Genomic DNA, 26,380 nt, shown 5'->3' with positions numbered 1-26,380 from the left:
TAAGGGCGCATCGACAGATTTTTCACCTAGCCGGCTCGGGGATTAGAACCAGCGACCTTTCGGTTACTGGCACAACGCTCTTAACCACTAAGCTAAATACCTATTTGAAGTCTTACTACTGACTCACCTAGGCTTGTTTGTTACTGTCATACATCCACACGGCCTTGATTTATACTGTATGTGGTTCACTGACTGTCACCCATATCTCACCTACCTTTACATGACATCTGTTCATCTCTATTCATTTTATTCATACAAGCCCGATGCTGTATGCTACAAGACAGGAATAGCAACACAATGAGCCACGGGAGTGTCATTTCTATGTTCAGCTGTGAAGTGCGAGTCTCACAAGTGAGACAATTGTTCATGAAATATCACACAAAATATCTGCCTGTCATAAGTATTCACCCCCTTGGATTTCTTCACGTTTGTGGTCACAAAGTGGGATTTCAAATGGATTTGTCTTCTTTTTTTTTGTCAATGATCTACACCAAATACTCTTTCAAAGTGAAATTCGAACATTTTGTTTTAAAGGTTAATGAAAAATAAAACCCTAATATACCTTGATTGGATAACTATTCACTCCCTTGAGTCAATACATGTTAGAAACACCTTTAGCAGGCATTACAACTGAGTCTTTCTGGGTGTCTCTAAGGGGCCGATCTCAATATGCCTTTCCTACGCACAGGATTTCTTTTTCAGTAGCAAAACGTGCGCGCTCTGAATAAATGTCATTCAACCGCCGAAAACCCTCCCACTTCCTGACCAATATATAATTTTTCGTGGAGTTTTAATTCAATGGAGGTTTCAGTACATTTATCTTAAGCCATCCTTTTAAATACGGGGTACCTTTCATTAGAATTTTATCGACAGACAATATCATACATTGAGAGAACGGGGTCAGAATATAGGGATCAATGAAAGAAAGCCATCTATGCATATTCGCCTCCGTTTATGTACCAACTAGTAGATTTAAAAACATTCTGATCTTGTAGATTATTTAAGCAAATTTTAGGTTGAGAAAAGTATATATGTATGTATAAAAAAAAAACGGGTTGGAGAGCCTTTACGAAATATGTCATGTTCAATCAATAAAATATGGGAAGGTGTACAATAGGGGTTGAACAATAGTCTTACAAATCTACCCTAATTCTCACTAATCATGGAACTGTATGACAACGGTCCTGTCGACTTGAACCGTGCACCAGGCTCCAGGTTTAACCTGCTACGTGTGGTCTGAGTTCCACAATGATTCAAATAGGCAACAAGTTCCAAATTATTGCACAACGTTAGCCTAATATGATCCACTAATTCTAGCGACGCCCAGGAACACTTTACAAGGACGTGACAGAGGAAAGAATTGTAAACGGAATGAAATGATGAAAAAAATAAATGTATGTGGGCATTACTGACGTGGCTCCTGATATTGGCTAATATTTAACATGATACAAATTGTAAAATAAAACGGAGAAAAGGCCGGACATAATCAAAACATTGTAAAGTGCATACATCAACTCGGCAGGTTCAGCCCTACAGAAGCCTATAGATTGGGTCTCCAAATTTCATCCACGCAAATTAAGAGGGCACACGATTAAAATTCGGAATTATGGCGAAGCTATTTATATCACATTACACTGTGGAAAAGGGGCCTGCAATACATGTCATGTTGATATGATTTTCAGTTTGCTTCCATATGGCTGGTTTCACATTCGCCTCCAGGGATCATAAGGAAACGTAATCTAAAACAATTGCTATGTGTATTTACAATCGCCTTCTCCAAACGGATTACTCATTTACCTAGCTCTTATCAATAGCGCTTATCAATTTATAATATTACAGTGCATGGAGAATGCTATTATTTCTATCGTAAAAAGAAAGTAGCTGCTTTTTTTCCCACTTGGAACCGGCAGGTTCGCTCGACCTTATTCATGGTTTCCTCGCGGTTGGAATTATGAAGGAATTAAGTCAAGGTCAGAATTCCGTTTTTTAGGTATCCGCAGACACACCTCCGCCACTATTTCATTTATTCGAGCTCCACCTCTTAACGAATAGCGGGTGAATATCGTGCTGTTATCATGCTTAAGTTCAAGGTCAGAATACGCAGAGAGAGAACAGTGCATAAAAAGGGGAAGTACATTCCATTTAAGAGCTTAACTCGAGTCGGAACGGAATCGGGACCTATTGAAGAGCTTTCCACACGTGAATTGTGCAATATTTGCCCATTATTCTTTTCAAAATTCTTCAAACTCTGTCAAGGTGTTGGGGATCATGGCTAGACAACAATTTTTAAGTCTTGCCATAGATTTTCAAACAGATTTAAGTCAAAAGTGTAACTTGGCCACTCATGAACATTCACTGGCTTCTTGGTAAGGAACCCCAGTGTAGATTTGGCCTTCTGTTTTAGGTTATTGTCCTGCTGAAAGGTGAATTCATCTCCCAGTGTCTGGGGGAAAAGCAGACTGAAGCAGGGTTTCCTCTAGCATTTTGCCTGTGATTAGCTCCATCCCATTTCTTTTTATCCTGAAAAACTCCCCAGTCTTTGCCGATGTCAAGCATACCCATAACATGATGCAGCCACCACCATACTTGAAAATAAGGAGGCAGTTACTCAGTGATGTGTTAGATTTGCCCCAAACATAAGGCCATACATAAGTCACTACAATCTTGTTGATCCATCCTCAGATTTCTCCCATCACAGCCATTGAACTCTGTAGCCGTTTTAAAATCATATTGGTCACAGAGTCAGTGTTTTAAAATCATCACTGTGACATCCCTGAGCAGTTTCCTTCCGGTCCTGCAGCTCAGTTCAGAAGGATTACATTATCTTCGTGTCTGGGTGGCTTAATACATCATTACATTTTAGTCATTTAGCAGACGCTCTTATCCAGAGCGACTTACAGGGGAGCAATCAGGGTTAAGTGCCTTGCTCAAGGGCACATCGACAGATTTTTCACCTAGTCGGCTCGGGGATTAGAACCAGCGACCTTTCGGTTACTGGCACAACGCTCTTAACCACTAAGCCACCATGCTTAAAGAGATATTCAATATCTGATTTGTTATTTACCTTACATTTACATCATTTAGCAGACGCTCTTACCCAGAGCGGCTTACAAATTATTGTTACCCATCTACCAATCACTGCCCTTCTCTATGAGGCTTTTGAAAAGCTCCCTGGTCTTTGTAGTTGAATCTGTTCTTGAAATTCAACACTTGACTGAGGGACCTTACACTTGTTGTACGTTGTATTATTTCATACATGGCTTCTTGGTAATTTATGTGATTTGTTAAGCCACATTTAAAACAACTCCTGAACCAATTTAGGCTTGCCTAAACAAAGGTCATTTTAGCAGACGCTCTTATCCAGAGCGACTTACAGTTAGTGAATACATATTTTTTTTAATACTGGCCCCCCGTGGGAATTGAACCCACAACCCTGGCGTTGCAAACGCCATGCTCTATCAACTGAGCTACATCCCTGCCGGCCATTCCCTCCCCTACCCTGGACCAATTGTGCGCCGCCCATGAGTCTCCCGGTCGCGGCCGGCTGCGACAGAGCCTGGATTCGAACCAGGATCTCTAGTGGCACAGTTAGCACTGCGATGCAGTGCCTTAGACCACTGCGCCACTCAGGAGTACTTAAGCAACTAATATATTTTTATCCTTGTAGTGAGAGAGGGGGTTCTGTCTGAGTGGGTTAACAAAGGGTAACTATGAGACATTATCCTTGTAGCGTGAGAGGGGTTCTGTCTGAGTGGGTTAACAAAGGGTAACTATGAGACATTATCCTTGTAGTGAGAGAGGGGTTCTGTCTGAGTGGGTTAACAAAGGGTAACTATGAGACATTATCCTTGTAGTGAGAGAGGGGTTCTGTCTGAGTGGGTTAACAAAGGGTAACTATGAGACATTATCCTTGTAGAGAGAGAGGGGTTCTGTCTGAGTGGGTTAACAAAGGGTAACCATGAGACATTATCCTTGTAGTGAGAGAGGGGTTCTGTCTGAGTGGGTTAACAAAGGGCAACTCTATGAGACATTATCCTTGTAGCGAGAGAGGGGTTCTGTCTGAGTGGGTTAACAAAGGGCAACCATGAGACATTATCCTTGTAGTGAGAGAGGGGTTCTGTCTGAGTGGGTTAACAAAGGGCAACTCTATGAGACATTATCCTTGTAGTGAGAGAGGGGTTCTGTCTGAGTGGGTTAACAAAGGGTAACTATGAGACATTATCCTTGTAGCGAGAGAGGGGTTCTGTCTGAGTGGGTTAACAAAGGGCAACCATGAGACATTATCCTTGTAGCGAGAGAGGGGTTCTGTCTGAGTGGGTTAACAAAGGGTAACTATGAGACATTATCCTTGTAGCGAGAGAGGGGTTCTGTCTGAGTGGGTTAACAAAGGGCAACCATGAGACATTATCCTTGTAGCGAGAGAGGGGTTCTGTCTGAGTGGGTTAACAAAGGGCAACCATGAGACATTATCCTTGTAGCGAGAGAGGGGTTCTGTCTGTGTGGGTTAACAAAGGGCAACTATTGCTTGTGCTTCTCTTCTGGTTGGTCAGTTATCCGTTACAGAAAAATAGATGTGAGTGAACACCTTTATTCAAACATTTTGGCAAATAGCGTGATCTTTATTAGAGCGTATTCACTTTGCTACATTCTCCTTTCCTTTTATCATTTTGCATTTTCATTTTCTAACTTTGTGGTTGAGGTCAGCACTGACGACTGTAAACCAAACCCACCCAACCCATTTTCTAACCAGTCAATAAATATTTACGACTGGCGGCCACAATATGTGTATCACAAAGACAAATGATGTAGAATCTTGTAAAGCTAAGAGAACATGATAAGTAGTGGGCTATGAACCAAAGACATTCACATTCATTTATTTAATTTAAAATCATATTTACATACAGTGGAAGGTTCTAAAATATAATCCATATCTACTGTACATTGCATTGTGGTCCTGCAAATCTTTTACAGGAGTGAGTATGAAACAACTGCTGGAAAATAACATTGGTTTAAAAAAAAAAATATATAGAAACAATCATTGATCACAATTATAAAAGGACTGAAGGAGAAAATGGAGGTAAGAAAAAAAATCCCTTTACCATCGTGGCCCGTTCCAGACAAGACAGGAGTCACATCACATTTTTAGATGATATTTTCACTTTCTATCCACGGAGAGGCTCCTATATGCTAGGAGGTTTTTAAACACCGGAGTGAACTCAACTCAGCCTGGCAGAAAACATTAACATACTATACGACTCTACATCATCTCAGCACCTCCCAAATGGCACCCTATCCCCTATATGGTAAACTACTTTTGACCAGGTAGTGCACTACAGTGCATTCGTGAAAGTATTCAGACCCCTTCCCCTTTTTCCACATTTTGTTACGTTACAGCCTTATTGTAAAATGGATTCAATCAAACATGTTCCTCATCAATCTACACACACAATACCCCATAATGACGAAGCAAAAATAGTTTGACATGTTTAGATAAAAAAAATAAAAAAAATGTATACCTTATTTACATAAGTATTCAGACCCTTTGCCTTGAGACTCAAAATTGAGCTCAGGCGCATCCTGTTTCCATTGATCATCCCTGAGATGTTTCTACAACTTGATTGGAGTCCACCTGTGGTAAATTAAATTGATTGGACATGATTTGGAAAGGCACACACACCTGTCTATATAAGATCCCACAGTTGACAGTGCATGTCAGAGCAAAAACCAAGCCATGAGGTCGAAGGAATTGTCCGTAGAGCTCCGAGACAGGATTGTGTCGAGGCACAGATCTGGGGAAGGCGACCAAAACATTTCTGCAGCATTGACGGTCCCCAAGAACACAGTGGAGATGGGAGAACCTTCCAGAAGGACAACCATCTCTGCAGCACTCCACCAATCAGGCCTTTATGGTAGAGTGGCCAGACGGAAGCCACTCCTCAGTAAAGGCACATGACAGCCTGCTTGGAGTTTGCCAAAAGGCACCTAAAGGACTCTCAGACCATGAGAAACAAGATTCTCTGGTCTGATGAAACCAAGATTGAACTCTTTGGCCTGAATGCCAAGCGTCACGTCTGGAGGAAACCTGGCACCACCCCTACGGTGAAGCATGGTGGTGGCAGCATCATGCAGTGGGGATGTTTTTCAGCGGTAGGGACTGGGAGACTAGTCAGGATCGAGGGAAAGATGAACGGAGCAAAGTACAGAGAGATCCTTGATGAAAACCTGTTCCAGAGCGCTCAGGACCTCAGACTGGGGCGAAGGTTCACCTTCCAACAGGACAACGACCCTAAGCACACAGCCAAGACATACAGGTGTGCCAAGCTTGTAGCGTCATACCCAAGAAGACTCGAGGCTGTAATCGCTGCCAAAAGGTGCTTCAACAAAGTACTGAGTAAAGGGTCTGAATACTTATGTAAATGTGATATTTCCGTTTTTTTTTCATTTTTAATAAATTTGCTAACATTTCAAAAAATCTGCTTTTGCTTTGTCATTATGGGGTATTGTGTGTAGATTGATGAGGGAAAACATTTTCTAATCCATTTTAGAATAAGGATGTAACGTAGCAAAATCTGGAAAAAGTCAAGGGGTCGGAATACTTTCCAAAGGCACTGTATACAGAGAATAGGGTGTGATTTGGGACACGGGCCACTGGCCAGCTAGAAACAAGACTGTACTGCTACTGAACCCCAACTCTCATATGATTAAAAGTGCTTCCCATAACATAACACCTCTTTAATATACATATAGATTATTGTATTGACATGGTTTCGGTGTAAAAGACAAGCCCTACTTCCATTGACTTCAAAGCAGAATAGCTGAACCATAAAATCACTGGAAAAGAGGGTGCGTGATATAGAAAATAAAGATCGCTTTTGACGTGAAGATACCGGGTGTGGATTTGGCCTGTAAGCTCTCCAGAACTTGTAGGGGGCAGTACTGGGTTAAAAGGCCTTTATATTTCAGGGGATTTCTCCAATGCTTGTTTTGCCATAATAAGTTGTAAAACAAATACTATACAAATTAGCCATCAGTTTCTAAAACAACTGACAGATTAGCTAAGTTAAAATGTGTCTTGTTTTGAGGTTTAGGACAAAGCAAGGTGTGTGGGGTTTTGTACCTTGTGTGGTGTGATAATAACAGCTTTCGGTGCTACTGGGGGTATATACGCCATTATCTGTTACAGACACACTATAACCTTTACAGTATTATGGTGAGATAACGTAGGGAGTGACTATTTACCTTTATAATACTTGACTATAGGAACATGTAAAATAACTCACATTAGGGTGGCTACAATTGAAAACCAGTTTGCAAAACCAGTCTGACCGTGGATCAGTTCACCACAGCTTTGAGCTCTAGTAAATACCAGTGTGGATACACACACAGCCATAATCTCGCTGTCCAGAGTCTACCATCATCTTTCCCTCGTGGATGTATGAAACTTCCTTTCTCTGCCACCAGACCCCAAGGGAGGGGGAGGCATCAGTGTGTCTGGGCTGGGTCAGGGTGGACCCTTATCGGGTCAGAGGGTGGCCCCTTCAGAAGCCTCTCCCGTGGTTGCTCTGTGGCTAGTTGAATCCTCCTGTAGCTAGTTCCCCACGGCTGGAGGGTCCAGAGTCGTCTCCTCATCTTAAGGCAGGTTGGGTGTTGCACGGCAGGGCAGGCTTGGAGCCAGGGGGGGGTCTCCATCCTCAGTAGGGTGGGGGCTTGGCCCAGTCTCCATTAGGGCTCATGGGGGTACTGCCCCTAGAGGAGTGGATTGGGCTGCCCTGGCTCAGACCCTGCCCGTGGCCCCTCCCAGAAGAGGGCGTCGCTGGGTTTGGGTGGGGAGGGAAATGACCAGGAGGAGTCATCCAGAGAGGCCTGGTTGAGAGGAGGAGGAGGCAGGAGGACAGGGCTGGTACTGCCCAGACCCAGGGCTCCAGGGTAGTGGCTGGACCAGGGACCGTTCTGCCAGTAGTCCTCCCTGAGACCCTCCAGAGCCGGGGGGCCCACGGGGGGCAGGCAGGGCCGGCCAGAGCTGGAGGGGACAGGGGGGGCACTAGGGGGACGGGGAACGGAGATGCGGACTGTTCGATGGTTCAGGTTCTTCTCCACATCGTCCAGGCACTGGACAGGGACAGTTGAGGCAGCTAGAGAGAAGGGCAAAATTGCACAAACACTATTTCTTTAACTAGACTGCTTCAAGCAAGTTGTCAGATGATTAGAATGTTTTACCTGGTTGTGTTCAGTAGGCGTCAAACAGGAGGAAACATTTTGACACTGTTGTTTTGGTATTACATTTTGGTACTACCTGAACTGGTACAATAACACTCATTGTTGTTTTCAGTTGCATAATGTTCTTCTACATTGTACCCTACTGAACAAGACCCAGAATGTGGCACCCTCACCCTTGCCACTTACCCCAAAGCAGCACTCAAGAAAATAAATAAATTCAACCAAATTCAAACAAAGCACCTCATCACACCTGACTGTTCATGAAGACCAGGGAATATTCATTTGGATTATGTTCCAATCTTTGTCCATGGAACTCTCACAAATTAATATCACAACACCACACAATTTATTCCACTGTCTTGATGATGAAGTTAGTGTGACTGGTTCTAGTAATAATTTCAGTTAGTGTGACTGGTTCCAGTAATCATTTCAGTTAGCGTGACTGGTTCCAGTAATCATTTCAGTTAGCGTGACTGGTTCCAGTAATCATTTCAGTTAGTGTGACTGGTTCCAGTAATCATTTCAGTTAGTGTGACTGGTTCCAGTAATCATTTCAGTTAGTGTGACTGGTTCCAGTAATCATTTCAGTTAGTGTGACTGGTTCCAGTAATCATTTCAGTTAGTGTGACTGGTTCCAGTAATCATTTCAGTTAGTGTGACTGGTTCTAGTAATCATTTCAGTTAGTGTGACTGGTTCCAGTAATCATTTCAGTTAGTGTGACTGGTTCCAGTAATCATTTCAGTTAGTGTGACTGGTTCTAGTAATCATTTCAGTTAGTGTGACTGGTTCCAGTAATCATTTCAGTTAGTGTGACTGGTTCCAGTAATCATTTGGGCTCAATAATCAACTCTGAATGCTGTTGATTGGTATCCATTCTCCTCTAAGTTGGATGAATGCCAATAACTAGGCTAGTTAATTAAAGAATGTTCCCGTGCCACTTTAGGGACATGTGGTTGGGTTGGCTGATGGTGAAAGAATGTACCTTTAGGGATATGTGGTTGGGTTGGGTGATGCTGAAAAGGAATTAGTCAACTGTGTGTGAATAGAATAGACAAATGATTTATTAAGAAATGATTATCTTACATTCAGCCAGCATTTTAGTTTAGTTTTCTCCTCTAGAAATCAAGGAAGCAGACAGACAGACATGTAGACAGACAGACAGACATGTAGACAGACAGACAGACATGTAGACAGACAGACAGCCTGGTAGACAGACAGATGAACAGACAGACAAGCACAGAGCGATAGAAAGCCAAACAGGCAGAGACAGGTAGACAGACAAAGAGGCATGCAGACAGGCAGAGCGTCAGGCAGAGTGACAGCCAGACAGGTAGACAGCCAGACATGTAGACAGCCAGACATGTAGACATGTAGACAGCCAGACATGTAGACAGCCAGACATGTAGACATGTAGACAGCCAGACATGTAGACAGCCAGACAGGTAGACAGCCAGACAGGTAGACAGCCAGACAGGTAGACAGCCAGACAGGTAGACAGCCAGACAGGTAGACAGCCAGACATGTAGACAGCCAGACAGGTAGACAGCCAGACATGTAGACAGCCAGACAGGTAGACAGCCAGACAGGTAGACAGCCAGACATGTAGACAGCCAGACATGTAGACATGTAGACAGCCAGACAGCCAGACAGGTAGACAGCCAGACATGTAGACAGCCAGACATGTAGACAGCCAGACATGTAGACAGCCAGACAGGTAGACAGCCAGACAGGTAGACAGCCAGACAGCCAGACAGCCAGACAGCCAGACAGGTAGACAGCCAGACATGTAGACAGCCAGACATGTAGACAGCCAGACAGGTAGACAGCCAGACAGGTAGACAGCCAGACAGGTAGACAGCCAGACATGTAGACAGCCAGACATGTAGACAGCCAGACAGGTAGACAGCCAGACAGGTAGACAGCCAGACAGGTAGACAGCCAGACAGACAGGTAGACAGCCAGACAGGTAGACAGCCAGACAGGTAGACAGCCAGACATGTAGACAGCCAGACATGTAGACAGCCAGACATGTAGACAGCCATGTAGACAGCCAGACAGGTAGACAGCCAGACAGGTAGACAGCCAGACAGGTAGACAGCCAGACAGGTAGACAGCCAGACATGTAGACAGCCAGACATGTAGACAGCCAGACAGGTAGACATGTAGACAGCCAGACATGTAGACAGCCAGACAGGTAGACAGCCAGACAGGTAGACAGACAGCCAGACAGGTAGACAGCCAGACATGTAGACAGCCAGACATGTAGACAGCCAGACAGCCAGACATGTAGACAGCCAGACATGTAGACAGCCAGACAGGTAGACAGCCAGACAGGTAGACAGCCAGACAGGTAGACAGCCAGACAGGTAGACAGCCAGACATGTAGACAGACAGACATGTAGACAGCCAGACAGGTAGACAGCCAGACAGGTAGACAGCCAGACATGTAGACAGCCAGACATGTAGACAGCCAGACATGTAGACAGCCAGACATGTAGACAGCCAGACAGGTAGACAGCCAGACAGACAGCCAGACAGACACTGTAGTTCCCAGAGGCTGTATAGCTAATTGGGCTGAGTAGTGTGAGGAGAGACGGAGTGAGAATCACACCTCTGACATCCCCTTCAGAACTAGACAGGCTTCAGAAAGACAACACACACAGGCCTGATTAAGGCTTTTAGAGAGATGCATCCCTCAGGAATACTGAGAGATACAACTAAGAGATAACATGGCTTTGAAAAATATTTAAAAAGAGAATAGAGATTTCTTTCTATATAGCCTTTCTATGGTAAAGAGAGCCTGATATCTTTCTATATAGCCTTTCTATGGTAAAGAGCATCTGAGAGCAGTCCTGTCAAACTTTTTAACACACCCACACATCCTCTTTAATATTCAGCACAAAGGCATGCAACATTAGATACACACATCATTGGTTTTCTATCCAATCATCATGTTGAGCGGATAATAATAAAAGTTTAAATGAGAGTTCCTCTGTGTTCGACGGAAGAGCGGGAGGGAGACAGAAACAGTCTCATGAGAGCTCCATTTGAATAAAAGTGATTCCGTGGTAAAAACCTCAGACGAATACAGATGCTCAGCGTCTTTGAATAAATACATCTCTCCCTTTCTGTCTCCCTCATCTACGAAACAGGATTAGTCTGGGATATTCACTAGAATAAATACATTTGCTCTTTATATTTCATTCTAATTTGCACCTCTTGTTTGGTCCTCTGTTCCACAAAGATAACAGTAAAACGACATCTCTTGTTTGGTCCTCTGTTCCACAAAGATGACAGTAAAACTACATCTCTTGTTTGGTCCTCTGTTCCACAAAGATAACAGTAAAACTACATCTCTCCAGGGGTGAAAAAGATCAGAACGGGAAAGAGAGACAGAGGGAAGTCTTCATATCATAATATATCCTCTAAAATTGTAGTGCTATGATAATAGCTGGGATGTCTTTCTCCACCTAGCCTACAGTAGGATGTCTTTCTCCACCTAGCCTACAGTAGCATATCTTTCTCCACCTAGCCTACAGTAGCATGTCTTTCTCCACCTAGCCTACAGTAGCATGTCTTTCTCCACCTAGCCTACAGTAGCATGTCTTTCTCCACCTAGCCTACAGTAGAATGTCTTTCTCCACCTAGCCTACAGTAGAATGTCTTTCTCCACCTAGCCTACAGTAGCATGTCTTTCTCCACCTAGCCTACAGTAGCATGTCTTTCTCCACCTAGCCTACAGTAGCATGTCTTTCTCCACCTAGCCTACAGTAGCATGTCTTTCTCCACCTAGCCTACAGTAGCATGTCTTTCTCCACCTAGCCTACAGTAGGATATCTTTCTCCACCTAGCCTACAGTATAATGTCTTTCTCCACCTAGCCTACAGTAGCATGTCTTTCTCCACCTAGCCTACAGTAGCATGTCTTTCTCCACCTAGCCTACAGTAGTATTGAAGACTCTCTTTCATCAACAACTTTTATTTTGAAAGATTCCTTGTTGATGGCATGTTGTTTTAAGATGTGTGAAAAGACAGGGTGGGTTTAGTTATCACTCAGAGAGAAGGGGGAACTCATGAGATGTTGACAAGGGAACTTGAGGTGAAAACATTCATTTCTCTACACCTAATGAGTAGCAGCAGTACGTCAGAATATCTGCTCTTTAGCACATGGTCAGTTGAGGCCCTCTCCCTCATAGACAGGGATTATGTTAAGGAGGGCACATTATCCTGGATTGTTCAGCTCTCCCTCATAGACAGGGATTATGTTAAGGAGGGCACATTATCCTGGATTGTTCAGCTCTCCCTCATAGACAGGGATTATGTTAAGGAGGGCACATTATCCTGGATTGTTCAACTCTCCCTCATAGACAGGGATTATGTTAAAGAGGGCACATTATCCTGGATTGTTCAGCTCTCCCTCATAGACAGGGATTATGTTAAGGAGGGCACATTATCCTGGATTGTTCAGCTCTCCCTCATAGACAGGGATTATGTTAAGGAGGGCACATTATCCTGGATTGTTCAGATCTCCCTCATACACAGGGATTATGTTAAGGAGGGCACATTATCCTGGATTGTTCAGATCTCCCTCATACACAGGGATTATGTTAAGGAGGGCACATTATCCTGGATTGTTCAGCTCTCCCTCATACACAGGGATTATGTTAAGGAGGGCACATTATCCTGGATTGTTCAGCTCTCCCTCATACACAGGGATTATGTTAAGGAGGGCACATTATCCTGGATTGTTCAGCTCTCCCTCATACACAGGGATTATGTTAAGGAGGGCACATTATCCTGGATTGTTCAGCTCTCCCTCATACACAGGGATTATGTTAAGGAGGGCACATTATCCTGGATTGTTCAACTCTCCCTCATACACAGGGATTATGTTAAAGAGGGCACATTATCCTGGATTGTTCAGCTCTCCCTCATACACAGGGATTGTGTTAAGGAGGGCACATTATCCTGGATTGTTCAGCTCTCCCTCATACACAGGGATTATGTTAAGGAGGGCACATTATCCTGGATTGTTCAGCTCTCCCTCATATACAGGGATTATGTTAAGGAGGGCACATTATCCTGGATTGTTCAGCTCTCCCTCATACACAGGGATTATGTTAAGTAGGGCACATTATCCTGGATTGTTCAGCTCTCCCTCATACACAGGGATTATGTTAAGGAGGGCACATTATCCTGGATTGTTCAACTCTCACTCATACACAGGGATTATGTTAAGGAGGGCACATTATCCTGGATTGTTCAGCTCTCCCTCATACACAGGGATTATGTTAAGGAGGGCACATTATCCTGGATTGTTCAGCTCTCCCTCATACACAGGGATTATGTTAAAGAGGGCACATTATCCTGGATTGTTCAGCTCTCCCTCATATACAGGGATTATGTTAAGGAGGGCACATTATCCTGGATTGTTCAGATAGAAATACCCTACCTAGAAAATACACACACCTCTGCCATGTAGTATAGGGGATCTAGCCAGCTCAAGACATTTCTGTCTGCAACCTTCCAGAACTTGTTAGCTGCTAGCTGTGGTTTGTAACTCACCTCGTCTGTTAGCTGCTAGCTGTGGTTTGTAACTCACCTCGTCTGTTAGCTGCTAGCTGTGGTTTGTAACTCACCTCGTCTGTTAGCTGCTAGCTGTGGTTTGTAACTCACCTCGTCTGTTAGCTGCTAGCTGTGGTTTGTAACTCACCTCGTCTGTTAGCTGCTAGCTGTGGTTTGTAACTCACCTCGTCTGTTAGCTGCTAGCTGTGGTTTGTAACTCACCTCGTCTGTTAGCTGCTAGCTGTGGTTTGTAACTCACCTCGTCTGTTAGCTGCTAGCTGTGGTTTGTAACTCACCTCGTCTGTTAGCTGCTAGCTGTGGTTTGTAACTCACCTCGTCTGTTAGCTGCTAGCTGTGGTTTGTAACTCACCTCGTCTGTTAGCTGTGGTTTGTAACTCACCTCGTCTGTTAGCTGCTAGCTGTGGTTTGTAACTCACCTCGTCTGTTAGCTGCTAGCTGTGGTTTGTAACTCACCTCGTCTGTTAGCTGCTAGCTGTGGTTTGTAACTCACCTCGTCTGTTAGCTGCTAGCTGTGGTTTGTAACTCACCTCGTCTGTTAGCTGCTAGCTGTGGTTTGTAACTCACCTCGTCTGTTAGCTGCTAGCTGTGGTTTGTAACTCACCTCAGCTGTTAGCTGCTAGCTGTGGTTTGTAACTCACCTCGTCTGCTAGCTGTGGTTTGTAACTCACCTCGTCTGCTAGCTGTGGTTTGTAACTCACCTCGTCTGTTAGCTGCTAGCTGTGGTTTGTAACTCACCTCGTCTGTTAGCTGCTAGCTGTGGTTTGTAACTCACCTCAGCTGCTAGCTGTGGTTTGTAACTCACCTCGTCTGTTAGCTGTGGTTTGTAACTCACCTCGTCTGTTAGCTGCTAGCTGTGGTTTGTAACTCACCTCGTCTGTTAGCTGCTAGCTGTGGTTTGTAACTCACCTCGTCTGTTAGCTGCTAGCTGTGGTTTGTAACTCACCTCGTCTGTTAGCTGCTAGCTGTGGTTTGTAACTCACCTCGTCTGTTAGCTGCTAGCTGTGGTTTGTAACTCACCTCGTCTGTTAGCTGCTAGCTGTGGTTTGTCACCGAGCTTCTTCACCAGGTCAGACTGTTGTTTCAACACCGAGTGTAGAGTTGAGATCTCAGTGGCCAGGGCCTCATACGACTGTAGAACAGTCACAGCGCTGTAAATAACAATACAAGAACTACAATAAATAAATAATATAAATATGCCATTTAGCAGACGCTTTTATCCAAAGCGACTTACAGTCATGCGTGCATACATTTTTACGTATGGGTGGTCCCGGGGATCGAACCCACTACCCTGGCGTTACAAGCGCCGTGCTCTACCAGCTGAGCTACAGAGGACCACACAATGAGACAAGACATCACTCCTATATTCATCTACAGGCTTATGCACATTTACACAATACATACTTATTCAGGACAGGAGTACACAGAATTTACATGTTTTTTTTTTTTTATTTAATTTTTTTACATTTGTGAAAACAGTAATGCTGCCTCTTTCCCCATGCTCCTAGCAATTCCAGACTATTGAAATAAATACAAACACATTTCATTGATAACAGAAGACAAATCCTAAAAAACTATACTTTAATGCAAAGACCTAAATGCATAATTTGTTTTTCGATCTAGAGCCAAGATAGTAGTTAAATGGAGTTAGAGAAGTGATGCTGGCGGCAGCACCTCTAAAAACAGCCTTGTAGAGGAGCACAGATCTCATGCACGACGTTGACTAAAACCCGACTCAGCAGAGAGAGAAGATGGAGACCACGGGATAAAAAAAACTAACATCTACAGTGTTACTGATTTTTTTACAGAATTATAATATATTTATTTGTGAAGTGTTTTTCAAACATTACACTTAAAAGATATTAGGCTGAATTTCTCTGTGAGATTCACAGGATGGAGAAGGAATCGTTTCAGACAGGCACCTGTTCGGTGCCGATAAAGGCTTTTACTTCGGATCTCTATGAATGAAACTCTGGGTATGTAGTGCCCACTAGTGGACATAATAATGTACTGGAGATCTAGTACACGTTCCCTAATTAGATCAAAATCCCATTGTGTTTGTCACATGCTCCTGGTCCAGCTGTAGATTTCACAGTGAAATGCTTACTTACGAGCCCTTTCCCAACAACGCAGAGTTAAAAAGTATGAAAAATTAGCTAAATAAAAAAGGAAATAGTAACACTATAAAATAACAATAATGAGGCTATATACAAGGAGTACCAGTACAGAGTCACTGTGCAGGGGTACCAGGAGGTTGAGGTTATATGTACATGTAGCTAGTGGTAAAAGTGACTATGCAATCAGGATAGATAATAAACAGAGTAGCAGCAGCGTGGGTGTAGAGTGTGAAAGTGTGTGTGGCGTCAATACGCACGTGTGTGTGTGTGTGTGTGTGTGAGCGTATGTTGTGTGTGTGTGTGTTTTGTGTGTGTGAGCGTATGTTGTGTGTGTGTGTGTGTTTTGTGTGTGTGAGCGTATGTTGTGTGTGTGTGTGTGTGTGTGTGTGTGTGTTGGAGTGGCAGTGTAGTATGTGTGAGTAGAGTCCAGTGAGTGATTATTGAGCCCAGTGCAAGATGAGAGATCAGATGTTATTATTAAATCAGCATGGGACAACTGGCAGAGTTGTTTTGCAACAACAGATGCCTTGACTTTCTATGGCATGTGTCCTAGTCTATTCTAATATGATCTGTCTGTCTGAGTGGCATTATCTCAGTCTATTCTAATATGATCTGTCTGTCTGAGTGGCATTATCTCAGTCTATTCTAATATGATCTGTCTGTCTGAGTGGCATTATCTCAGTCTATTCTAATATGATCTGTCTGTCTGAGTGGCATTATCTCAGTCTATTCTAATATGATCTGTCTGTCTGAGTGGCATGTGCCAGTACTCAGATGAGTTTCTTTCTTGAAAGTGAACCCTGTTGCTAGGTAAACTACAGACATAGTGCTACCTGGCTCTGAGGTAAACAAAGCTTTGTCTCCTCCTGGTGGCTGGTCATAGCATCTACACTACGACAGGTGTTTTAAATGGGTCTCATTCTGCTGCAATTTAGTGAGATCTTCCCTGGGGTCAAACCTGAAGCACCAATCTGGGGAGATGAAGGACATACCTGGGGTTAGACTCCACGTGATTCTGGTCACAGTCAGTTCCAGAAGAATCCTAGGAAGAGGAGGACATACGGCTTCAAAAGGGTTATAAATAAAACCCTAGAAAAAGAGCGTAGTTCACATACCATGTCTGGAAATGAAAGCCCAGCACACTACACTGGAATTCTTGTTGCTCCACAATGTGTCGTCATGGACCTCAAACAAAGGTTTTGGTCAACAGACCTTCATCGGGTTTTGGTCAACAGACCTTCATCGGGACTTTTGTGAATGAAACACACTTGTGGTTCTATATTCCCATAGTCTTACCCCACAATGCTCCTGCAGTCGGTTCTTCTCCCGAGTCATCCTCTCCAACTCCTCCTGCAGAGTGTGGATCTTCAGTTCACTGTTGACCCTGTCCACCTGCCAGTCGTCCTGAGTACTGGTTAGAGACTTCATCACTGTGGAGGGAGAGAACATACATAGTTACATACACTTTGTCACTTCCGTGTCACTTGACATCAGTCCCACTCCACTTCTGTATCTCTGCTAGGATGGGAGAAACGTTGAACATCAGGGTAGGGGGGTTGAACGATAAACACTCTAGCTTGTCTGTGGGATAGTGGGCACATTGGGAGTTGTGCTTCTAGGCTCAGTAAAAGGTCATGGGCATCAACTGTCCCTTAGCTGGACATTAGGGACATTCCTGGTCATCACACCTTGGCTGAGCGTAAGGGAAAGTCCCTGCCTGGTCAAGATGACACTTCCTGTCAGTCTGTTGGTGAGAATAAGAGGAAAACCTGGTGATGATACTGTCCCTTGGCTGAGGTTAAGTCCCTGGTGATGAAAGTACCTTGGCTGAGGTTAAGTCCCTGGTAATTCAAGTACCTTGGCTGAGGTTAAGTCCCTGGTAATTAAAGTACCTTGGCTGAGGTTAAGTCCCTGGTGATGAAAGTACCTTGGCTGAGGTTAGGTCCATGGTGATTAAAGTACCTTGGCTGAGGTTAAGTCCCTGGTGATTAAAGTACCTTGGCTGAGGTTAGGTCTCTGGTAATTAAAGTACCTTGGCTGAGGTTAAGTCCCGGGTGATTAAAGTACCTTGGCTGAGGTTAAGTCCCTGGTGCTTAAAGTACCTTGGCTGAGGTTAAGTCCCTGGTGATGAAAGTACCTTGGCTGAGGTTAGGTCCATGGTGATTAAAGTACCTTGGCTGAGGTTAAGTCTCTGGTGATTAAAGTACATTGGCTGAGGTTAAGTCTCTGGTAATTAAAGTACCTTGGCTGAGGTTAAGTCCCTGGTGATTAAAGTACCTTGGCTGAGGTTAAGTCCCTGGTCATTAAAGTACCTTGGCTGAGGTTAAGTCCCGGGTGATTAAAGTACCTTGGCTGAGGTTAAGTCCCTGGTAATTAAAGTACCTTGGCTGAGGTTAAGTCCCGGGTGATGAAAGTACCTTGGCTGAGGTTAAGTCTCTGGTAATTAAAGTACCTTGGCTGAGGTTAAGTCCATGGTGATTAAAGTACATTGGCTGAGGTTAAGTCCCTGGTAATTAAAGTACCTTGGCTGAGGTTAAGTCCCTGGTGATGAAAGTACCTTGGCTGAGGTTAAGTCCCTGGTGATGAAAGTACCTTGGCTGAGGTTAGGTCCATGGTGATTAAAGTACCTTGGCTGAGGTTAAGTCCCGGGTGATGAAAGTACCTTGGCTGAGGTTAAGTCTCTGGTCATTAAAGTACCTTGGCTGAGGTTAAGTCTCTGGTAATTAAAGTACCTTGGCTGAGGTTAAGTCCCTGGTGATTAAAGTACCTTGGCTGAGGTTAAGTCTCTGGTAATTAAAGTACCTTGGTTGAGGTTAAGTCCCTGGTAATTAAAGTACCTTGGCTGAGGTTAAGTCCCTGGTCATTAAAGTACCTTGGCTGAGGTTAAGTCCCTGGTAATTAAAGTACCTTGGCTGAGGTTAAGTCCCTGGTGATTAAAGTACCTTGGCTGAGGTTAAGTCCCTGGTGATTAAAGTACCTTGGCTGAGGTTAATTCCCTGGTGATTAAAGTACCTTGGCTGAGGTTAAGTCCATGGTGATTAAAGTACCTTGGCTGAGGTTAAGTCCCTGGTGATTAAAGTACCTTGGCTGAGGTTAAGTCCCTGGTCATTAAAGTACCTTGGCTGAGGTTAAGTCCATGGTGATTAAAGTACCTTGGCTGAGGTTAAGTCCCTGGTGATTAAAGTACCTTGGCTGAGGTTAAGTCCCTGGTGCTTAAAGTACCTTGGCTGAGGTTAAGTCCCTGGTGATTAAAGTACCTTGGCTGAGGTTAAGTCCCTGGTGATTAAAGTACCTTGGCTGAGGTTAAGTCCCTGGTCATTAAAGTACCTTGGCTGGTCTCCATCTCTGTCTTTAACTGCAGCAGCTCCATCTCTTTGGCCTGCAGCTGCTCATTCAGGCGCCTCTCAGACTCACTCTTCTCCCTCTTCTAGAGAAACAGAGTTAAAGAAAGATAATTAGTATATGAAAGAGAGGAAGAGTCAGTGAAGCAGTAGAAGAGACAGTTACAAAGAGACAGGATAAAGAGATGAACAGTCAGTGAAGCAGTAGGAAAGACAGTTACAAAGAGACAGGATAAAGAGAGGAAGAGTCATTGAAGCAGTAGAAGAAACAGTTACAAAGAGATGAACAGTCAGTGAAGCAGTAGGAAAGACAGTTACAAAGAGACAGGATAAAGAGATGATGAGTCAGTGAAGCAGTAGGAAAGACAGTTACAAAGAGACAGGATATAGACAGGAAGAGTCATTGATTGGCTGGAGTATAGGAAGTAGACAGTCGGACCTGTGCTGCTAACATAACATCTCAGATATGAACCTAACAGCCGTGTCATCAATACATGTATTGGTTAATAGCTTCATAAGGAGAACACAGTAGACGCTGAAGAGATGATGAAGTTAGTAACCACCATAACTTGATGAGCTCAGTGGACTGTACATACCAGCTGGATCAGGATCTAGTGGACTGTCCATACCAGCTGGATCAGGATCTAGTGGACTGTCCATACCAGCTGGACATAGTGGACTGTACATACCAGCTGGATCAGGATCTAGTGGACTGTACATACCAACTGGACTGTACATACCAACTGGACCTAGAGGACTGTCCATTCCAGCTGGACTGTCCATACCAGCTGGATCAGGATCTAGTGGACTGTCCATACCAGCTGGACCTAGTGGACTGCACATACCAGCTGAACCTAGTGGACTGTCCATACCAACTGGATCAGGATCTAGTGGACTGTCCATACCAGCTGGACCTAGTGGACTGCACATACCAGCTGAACCTAGTGGACTGTCCATACCAGCTGGATCAGGATCTAGTGGACTGTACATACCAACTAGACTGTACCTACCAACTAGACTGTACATACCAACTGGACTGTACATACCAACTAGACTGTACATACCAACTAGACTGTACATACCAACTAGACTGTACATACCAACTAGACTGTACCTACCAACTAGACTGTACATACCAACTAGACTGTACATACCAACTAGACTGTACATACCAACTGGACTGTACATACCAACTAGACTGTACATACCAACTAGACTGTACATACCAACTGGACTGTACATACCAACTAGACTGTACATACCAACTAGACTGTACATACCAACTAGACTGTACATACCAACTAGACTGTACATACCAACTAGACTGTACATACCAACTGGACTGTACCTACCAACTAGACTGTACATACCAACTAGACTGTACCTACCAACTAGACTGTACATACCAACTAGACTGTACATACCAACTGGACTGTACATACCAACTAGACTGTACATACCAACTAGACTGTACATACCAACTGGACTGTACATACCAACTAGACTGTACATACCAACTAGACTGTACATACCAACTAGACTGTACATACCAACTGGACTGTACATACCAACTAGACTGTACATACCAACTAGACTGTACATACCAACTGGACTGTACATACCAACTAGACTGTACATACCAACTAGACTGTACCTACCAACTAGACTGTACATACCAACTAGACTGTACATACCAACTAGACTGTACCTACCAACTAGACTGTACATACCAACTAGACTGTACATACCAACTAGACTGTACATACCAACTAGACTGTACATACCAACTGGACTGTACATACCAACTAGACTGTACATACCAACTAGACTGTACATACCAACTGGACTGTACATACCAACTAGACTGTACATACTCAACTAGACTGTACCTACCAACTAGACTGTACATACCAACTAGACTGTACATACCAACTAGACTGTACCTACCAACTAGACTGTACATACCAACTAGACTGTACATACCAACTAGACTGTACATACCAACTAGACTGTACATACCAACTAGACTGTACATACCAACTGGACTGTACATACCAACTAGACTGTACCTACCAACTAGACTGTACCTACCAACTAGACTGTACCTACCAACTAGACTGTACATACCAACTAGACTGTACATACCAACTAGACTGTACATACCAACTAGACTGTACATACCAACTAGACTGTACATACCAACTAGACTGTACCTACCAACTAGACTGTACATACCAACTAGACTGTACATACCAACTAGACTGTACATACCAACTAGACTGTACATACCAACTAGACTGTACATACCAACTAGACTGTACCTACCAACTAGACTGTACATACCAGTTTATGAAGCTCCAGTTGCAGGTCCTCCTTCTGGATGTAGATGCCACGGTAGGCACTGAAGGCCTTGTTGACATACTGGGGTCCTTCAGGGGAAGGGGCTTCAGGCCTGAACAGCTACAGGTTACAACCATACATCATCGGTTACGACACAGCTACAGGTTACAACCATACATCATCGGTTACGACACAGCTACAGGTTACAACCATACAGCTACAGGTTACGACACAGCTACAGGTTACAACCATACATCACCGGTTACGACACAGCTACAGGTTACAACCATACATCATCGGTTACGACACAGCTACAGGTTACCACCATACATCATCGGTTACGACACAGCTACAGGTTACAACCATACATCACCGGTTACGACACAGCTACAGGTTACAACCATACATCACCGGTTACGACACAGCTACAGGTTACCAACATACATCATCGGTTACGACACAGCTACAGGTTACAACCATACATCACCGGTTACGACACAGCTACAGGTTACAACCATACATCACCGGTTACGACACAGCTACAGGTTACCACCATACATCATCGGTTACGACACAGCTACAGGTTACAACCATACAGCTACAGGTTACGACACAGCTACAGGTTACAACCATACATCACCGGTTACGACAGCTACAGGTTACAACCATACATCATCGGTTACGACACAGCTAAAGGTTACAACCATACATCACCGGTTACGACACAGCTACAGGTTACAACCATACATCATCGGTTACGACACAGCTACAGGTTACAACCATACATCACCGGTTACGACACAGCTACAGGTTACAACCATACATCATCGGTTACGACACAGCTACAGGTTACAACCATACATCACCGGTTACGACACAGCTACAGGTTACAACCATACATCATCGGTTACGACACAGCTACAGGTTACAACCATACATCATCGGTTACGACACAGCTACAGGTTACAACCATACATCATTGGTTACGACACAGCTACAGGTTACAACCATACATCATCGGTTACGACACAGCTACAGGTTACAACCATACATCACCGGTTACGACACAGCTACAGGTTACAACCATACATCATCGGTTACGACACAGCTACAGGTTACAACCATACATCACCGGTTACGACACAGCTACAGGTTACAACCATACATCATCGGTTACGACACAGCTACAGGTTACAACACACAGCTGTTGAATCTCATGATTAGCTCAACACATTGATAGTGACATTGTTTTTATTGTGAGAACAACTCATGGCAATAGTGCTAGATGTACTTTGACCATCTGAGGTTTTATCTGTCAAAAAAATATTTATATTACCCTATCGGGATAATAACGTTTTATTTTACTGCTACTGCTGAGAACTTACTTGCTGTATCAAGGTATGTATGAAGTTCTTAGAGCAGAGTATGGTTATTTCAACCTATTTTGGGTGCCGAGTGTGCTGACTGTTGTGTCTAATGAAGCCCCCCCCCCCATGCTGTACCTTATCCTCCAGTTGTTTGACTCTCTTCCTCAGCAGTGTGTTCTCTCTCTCCGTGTCCCTCAGCCTCTTCTTAATGTCCTCGTATGCCGTGACCAGGGCAAAGTGGGAGGCCACAGACTCATCCCCCGCACATACAGACACGGGGCTCTCCCCTGCTCCACCATATGCAGTCTCATGCTTCAGGATGCAGATATCGTCCTCCATTGCCTCCATGCCAGGCTCCATACCAGGCCTAGCTAGCAGAGAGCAGAGGTAGACCGACGAGTCAGTTATACAGCACTAAGACAATGCAACAAGTCTGACACAGAGTAGCATATATTTGGGAACAAATTAATTTATTTCCAGCATATTTTAGAATGACAATCATTGTGTTTCATGCCAGTTGTACTACAAGTCCAGGATTGAGATTCTAGCTACGAGTTGACCTTTGAAAATGCAGAGAAAAGGTCTCGGTAGTAAAATAAATAGGAGGCGTCAGTTGACCTCTTCGTCTCTTTCTTATCTTAGCCATAACAAGCTGCGTCTGGCTTTGCTACGTGTGTAAGACACCACGATAACCTGCTCTACATTGGGCTTGGCTGCGTGTGCAAGACACCACGATAACGTGCTATACATTGGGCTTGGCTACGTGTGCAAGACACCACGATAACCTGCTCTACATTGGGCTTGGCTCCGTGTGTAAGACACCACGATAACCTGCTCTACATTGGGCTTTGCTGCGTGTGCAAGACACCACGATAACCTGCTCTACATTGGGCTTGGCTGCGTGTCTAAGACACCACGATAACCTGCTCTACATTGGGCTTGGCTCCATGTGTAAGACACCACGATAACCTGCTCTACATTGGGCTTGGCTACGTGTGTAAGACACCACGATAACCTGCTCTACATTGGGCTTTGCTACGTGTGTAAGACACCACGATAACCTGTTCTACATTGGGCTTTGCTACGTGTGTAAGACACCACGATAACCTGCTCTACATTGGGCTTTGCTACGTGTGTAAGACACCACGATAACCTGCTCTACATTGGGCTTGGCTGCGTGTGCAAGACACCACGATAACCTGCTCTACATTGGGCTTGGCAGCGTGTGTAAGACACCACAATAACCTGCTCTACATTGGGCTTGGCTGCGTGTGCAAGACACCACGATAACCTGCTCTACATTGGGCTTGGCTACGTGTGTAAGACACCACGATAACCTGCTCTACATTGGGCTTGGCTACGTGTGTAAGACACCACGATAACCTGCTCTACATTGGGCTTTGCTACGTGTGTAAGACACCACGATAACCTGCTCTACATTGGGCTTGGCTGCGTGTGCAAGACACCACGATAACCTGCTCTACATTGGGCTTGGCTACGTGTGTAAGACACCACGATAACCTGCTCTACATTGGGCTTGGCTACGTGTGTAAGACACCACGATAACCTGCTCTACATTGGGCTTTGCTACGTGTGTAAGACACCACGATAACCTGCTCTACATTGGGCTTTGCTACGTGTGTAAGACACCACGATAACCTGTTCTACATTGGGCTTTGCTACGTGTGTAAGACACCACGATAACCTGCTCTACATTGGGCTTGGCTACGTGTGCAAGACACCACGATAACCTGCTCTACATTGGGCTTGGCTACGTGTGTAAGACACCACGATAACCTGCTCTACATTGGGCTTTGCTACGAGTGTAAGACACCACGATAACCTGCTCTACATTGGGCGTTGTTACGTGTGTAAGACACCACGATAACCTGCTCTACATTGGGCTTTGCTACGTGTGTAAGACACCACGATAACCTGTTCTACATTGGGCTTGGCTGCGTGTGTAAGACACCACGATAACCTGCTCTACATTGGGCTTGGCAGCGTGTGCAAGACACCACGATAACCTGCTCTACATTGGGCTTTGCTATGTGTGTAAGACACCACGATAACCTGCTCTACATTGGGCTTGGCTACGTGTGCAAGACACCACGATAACCTGCTCTACATTGGACTTGGCAGCGTGTGTAAGACACCACGATAACCTGCTATACATTGGGCTTGGCAGCGTGTGTAAGACACCACGATAACCTGCTCTACATTGGGCTTTGCTACGTGTGTAAGACACCACGATAACCTGCTCTACATTGGGCTTTGCTACGTGTGTAAGACACCACGATAACCTGCTCTACATTGGACTTGGCAGCGTGTGTAAGACACCACGATAACCTGCTCTACATTGGGCTTTGCTACGTGTGTAAGACACCACGATAACCTGCTCTACATTGGACTTGGCAGCGTGTGTAAGACACCACGATAACCTGCTATACATTGGGCTTGGCAGCGTGTGTAAGACACCACGATAACCAGCCTGGGACACAACATCGGGAGTCTGTGTATTGGACTCCCAATACAAAGACTCCTGATGGTGTGTCCCAACGTTACACGATAACGAAAGTGAGAGCTAAGGAACTGTTGCATCAAAGAGAAACCAAAACCAATGTAGTATTGTCATGACACTTACTGAAATCAATCTATCGATTATTCAAACCAACATCAATTATTATTAGTTAGAACAATTAGTAAACATATCAGGTTGTCATCAAATAAACACGTCCCTTTTCCACCCCACAAAGCAAAATCAAAACATCAGCATTTCGAAGGACGTTAGCATAGCTAGTTAGCAACTTGGGACAGGCCATTATTCAATATGGATCAACCCAAACTAAAGACTGATGTGTTATCTTGCGTGCTAAATTGGTCATCGAGACCTTACAACCGTGAGCCAGTTTGCGATGACAGCGTTAGCAGTTAACAGGCACCTAAACAACACAAAAACACGCAGCCAGCTGATGATCAATTGATACTAGCTAGCCGCGTTAGCTTATTTTACCTCGTTGATGTTGTTTTCGAAGATATCACGTTGTGTATCTATCGAGCATGGTTTGGTACCAACTCACGGGACGACTGTGACGCCAAATATTTATCTGTTGTAAATCGTTATTTTATATATTTTCGATATAAAATAAATGTGTCATTAACCATGAACCAGGAAACATCCACCGTTTTGTGAAATGACACTTTTAAAACTTCCGGGGTGATGTGATTTTCAAAATAAAAGCCCCGACGTCATCCTCGACTTAAAAAAACTATTAATCTGGTTGTAGCTAGCTATGTTACTCGGATGAATACCATAATATTTGAAAAGCTTCCAAACTATGGTTTAGAGATTATAGAAACAATAGCATGTGTATTCATAATATTTTTTCATGACATGAAAAGCATTCTGGACTCG

The 26,380-nt window shown here is 44.2% G+C and overlaps 1 protein-coding gene across 2 annotated transcripts; it reads right to left on the bottom strand.

Annotated features, from left to right (window-relative positions):
- Positions 1–6,568: 6,568 nt before the first annotated feature.
- LOC121542560 (5-azacytidine-induced protein 2-like) lies at positions 6,569–26,164 on the bottom strand. Of its 2 annotated transcripts, none has more exons than XM_041851970.1 (8): positions 25,979–26,164; positions 23,101–23,336; positions 21,602–21,718; positions 19,245–19,344; positions 17,214–17,347; positions 16,910–16,959; positions 14,821–14,951; positions 6,569–8,132 (listed from the first exon to the last, which is right to left on the bottom strand). In XM_041851970.1, exons 2-8 carry the CDS (start codon positions 23,323–23,325, stop codon positions 7,747–7,749), a joined length of 1,143 nt encoding a protein of 380 aa, XP_041707904.1. In that variant the 5' UTR covers positions 23,326–23,336; positions 25,979–26,164; the 3' UTR covers positions 6,569–7,746. The 2 variants fall into 2 exon arrangements, with proteins under 2 accessions (XP_041707904.1, XP_041707905.1); XM_041851971.1 differs by having other exon boundaries at positions 23,101–23,332.
- Positions 26,165–26,380: the final 216 nt, after the last annotated feature.

Source organism: Coregonus clupeaformis, chromosome 17 (genome assembly GCF_020615455.1).
Source record: "Coregonus clupeaformis isolate EN_2021a chromosome 17, ASM2061545v1, whole genome shotgun sequence".
Classification (NCBI taxonomy): domain Eukaryota; kingdom Metazoa; phylum Chordata; class Actinopteri; order Salmoniformes; family Salmonidae; genus Coregonus; species Coregonus clupeaformis.
This window is presented reverse-complemented; position numbering and strand designations above follow the sequence as displayed.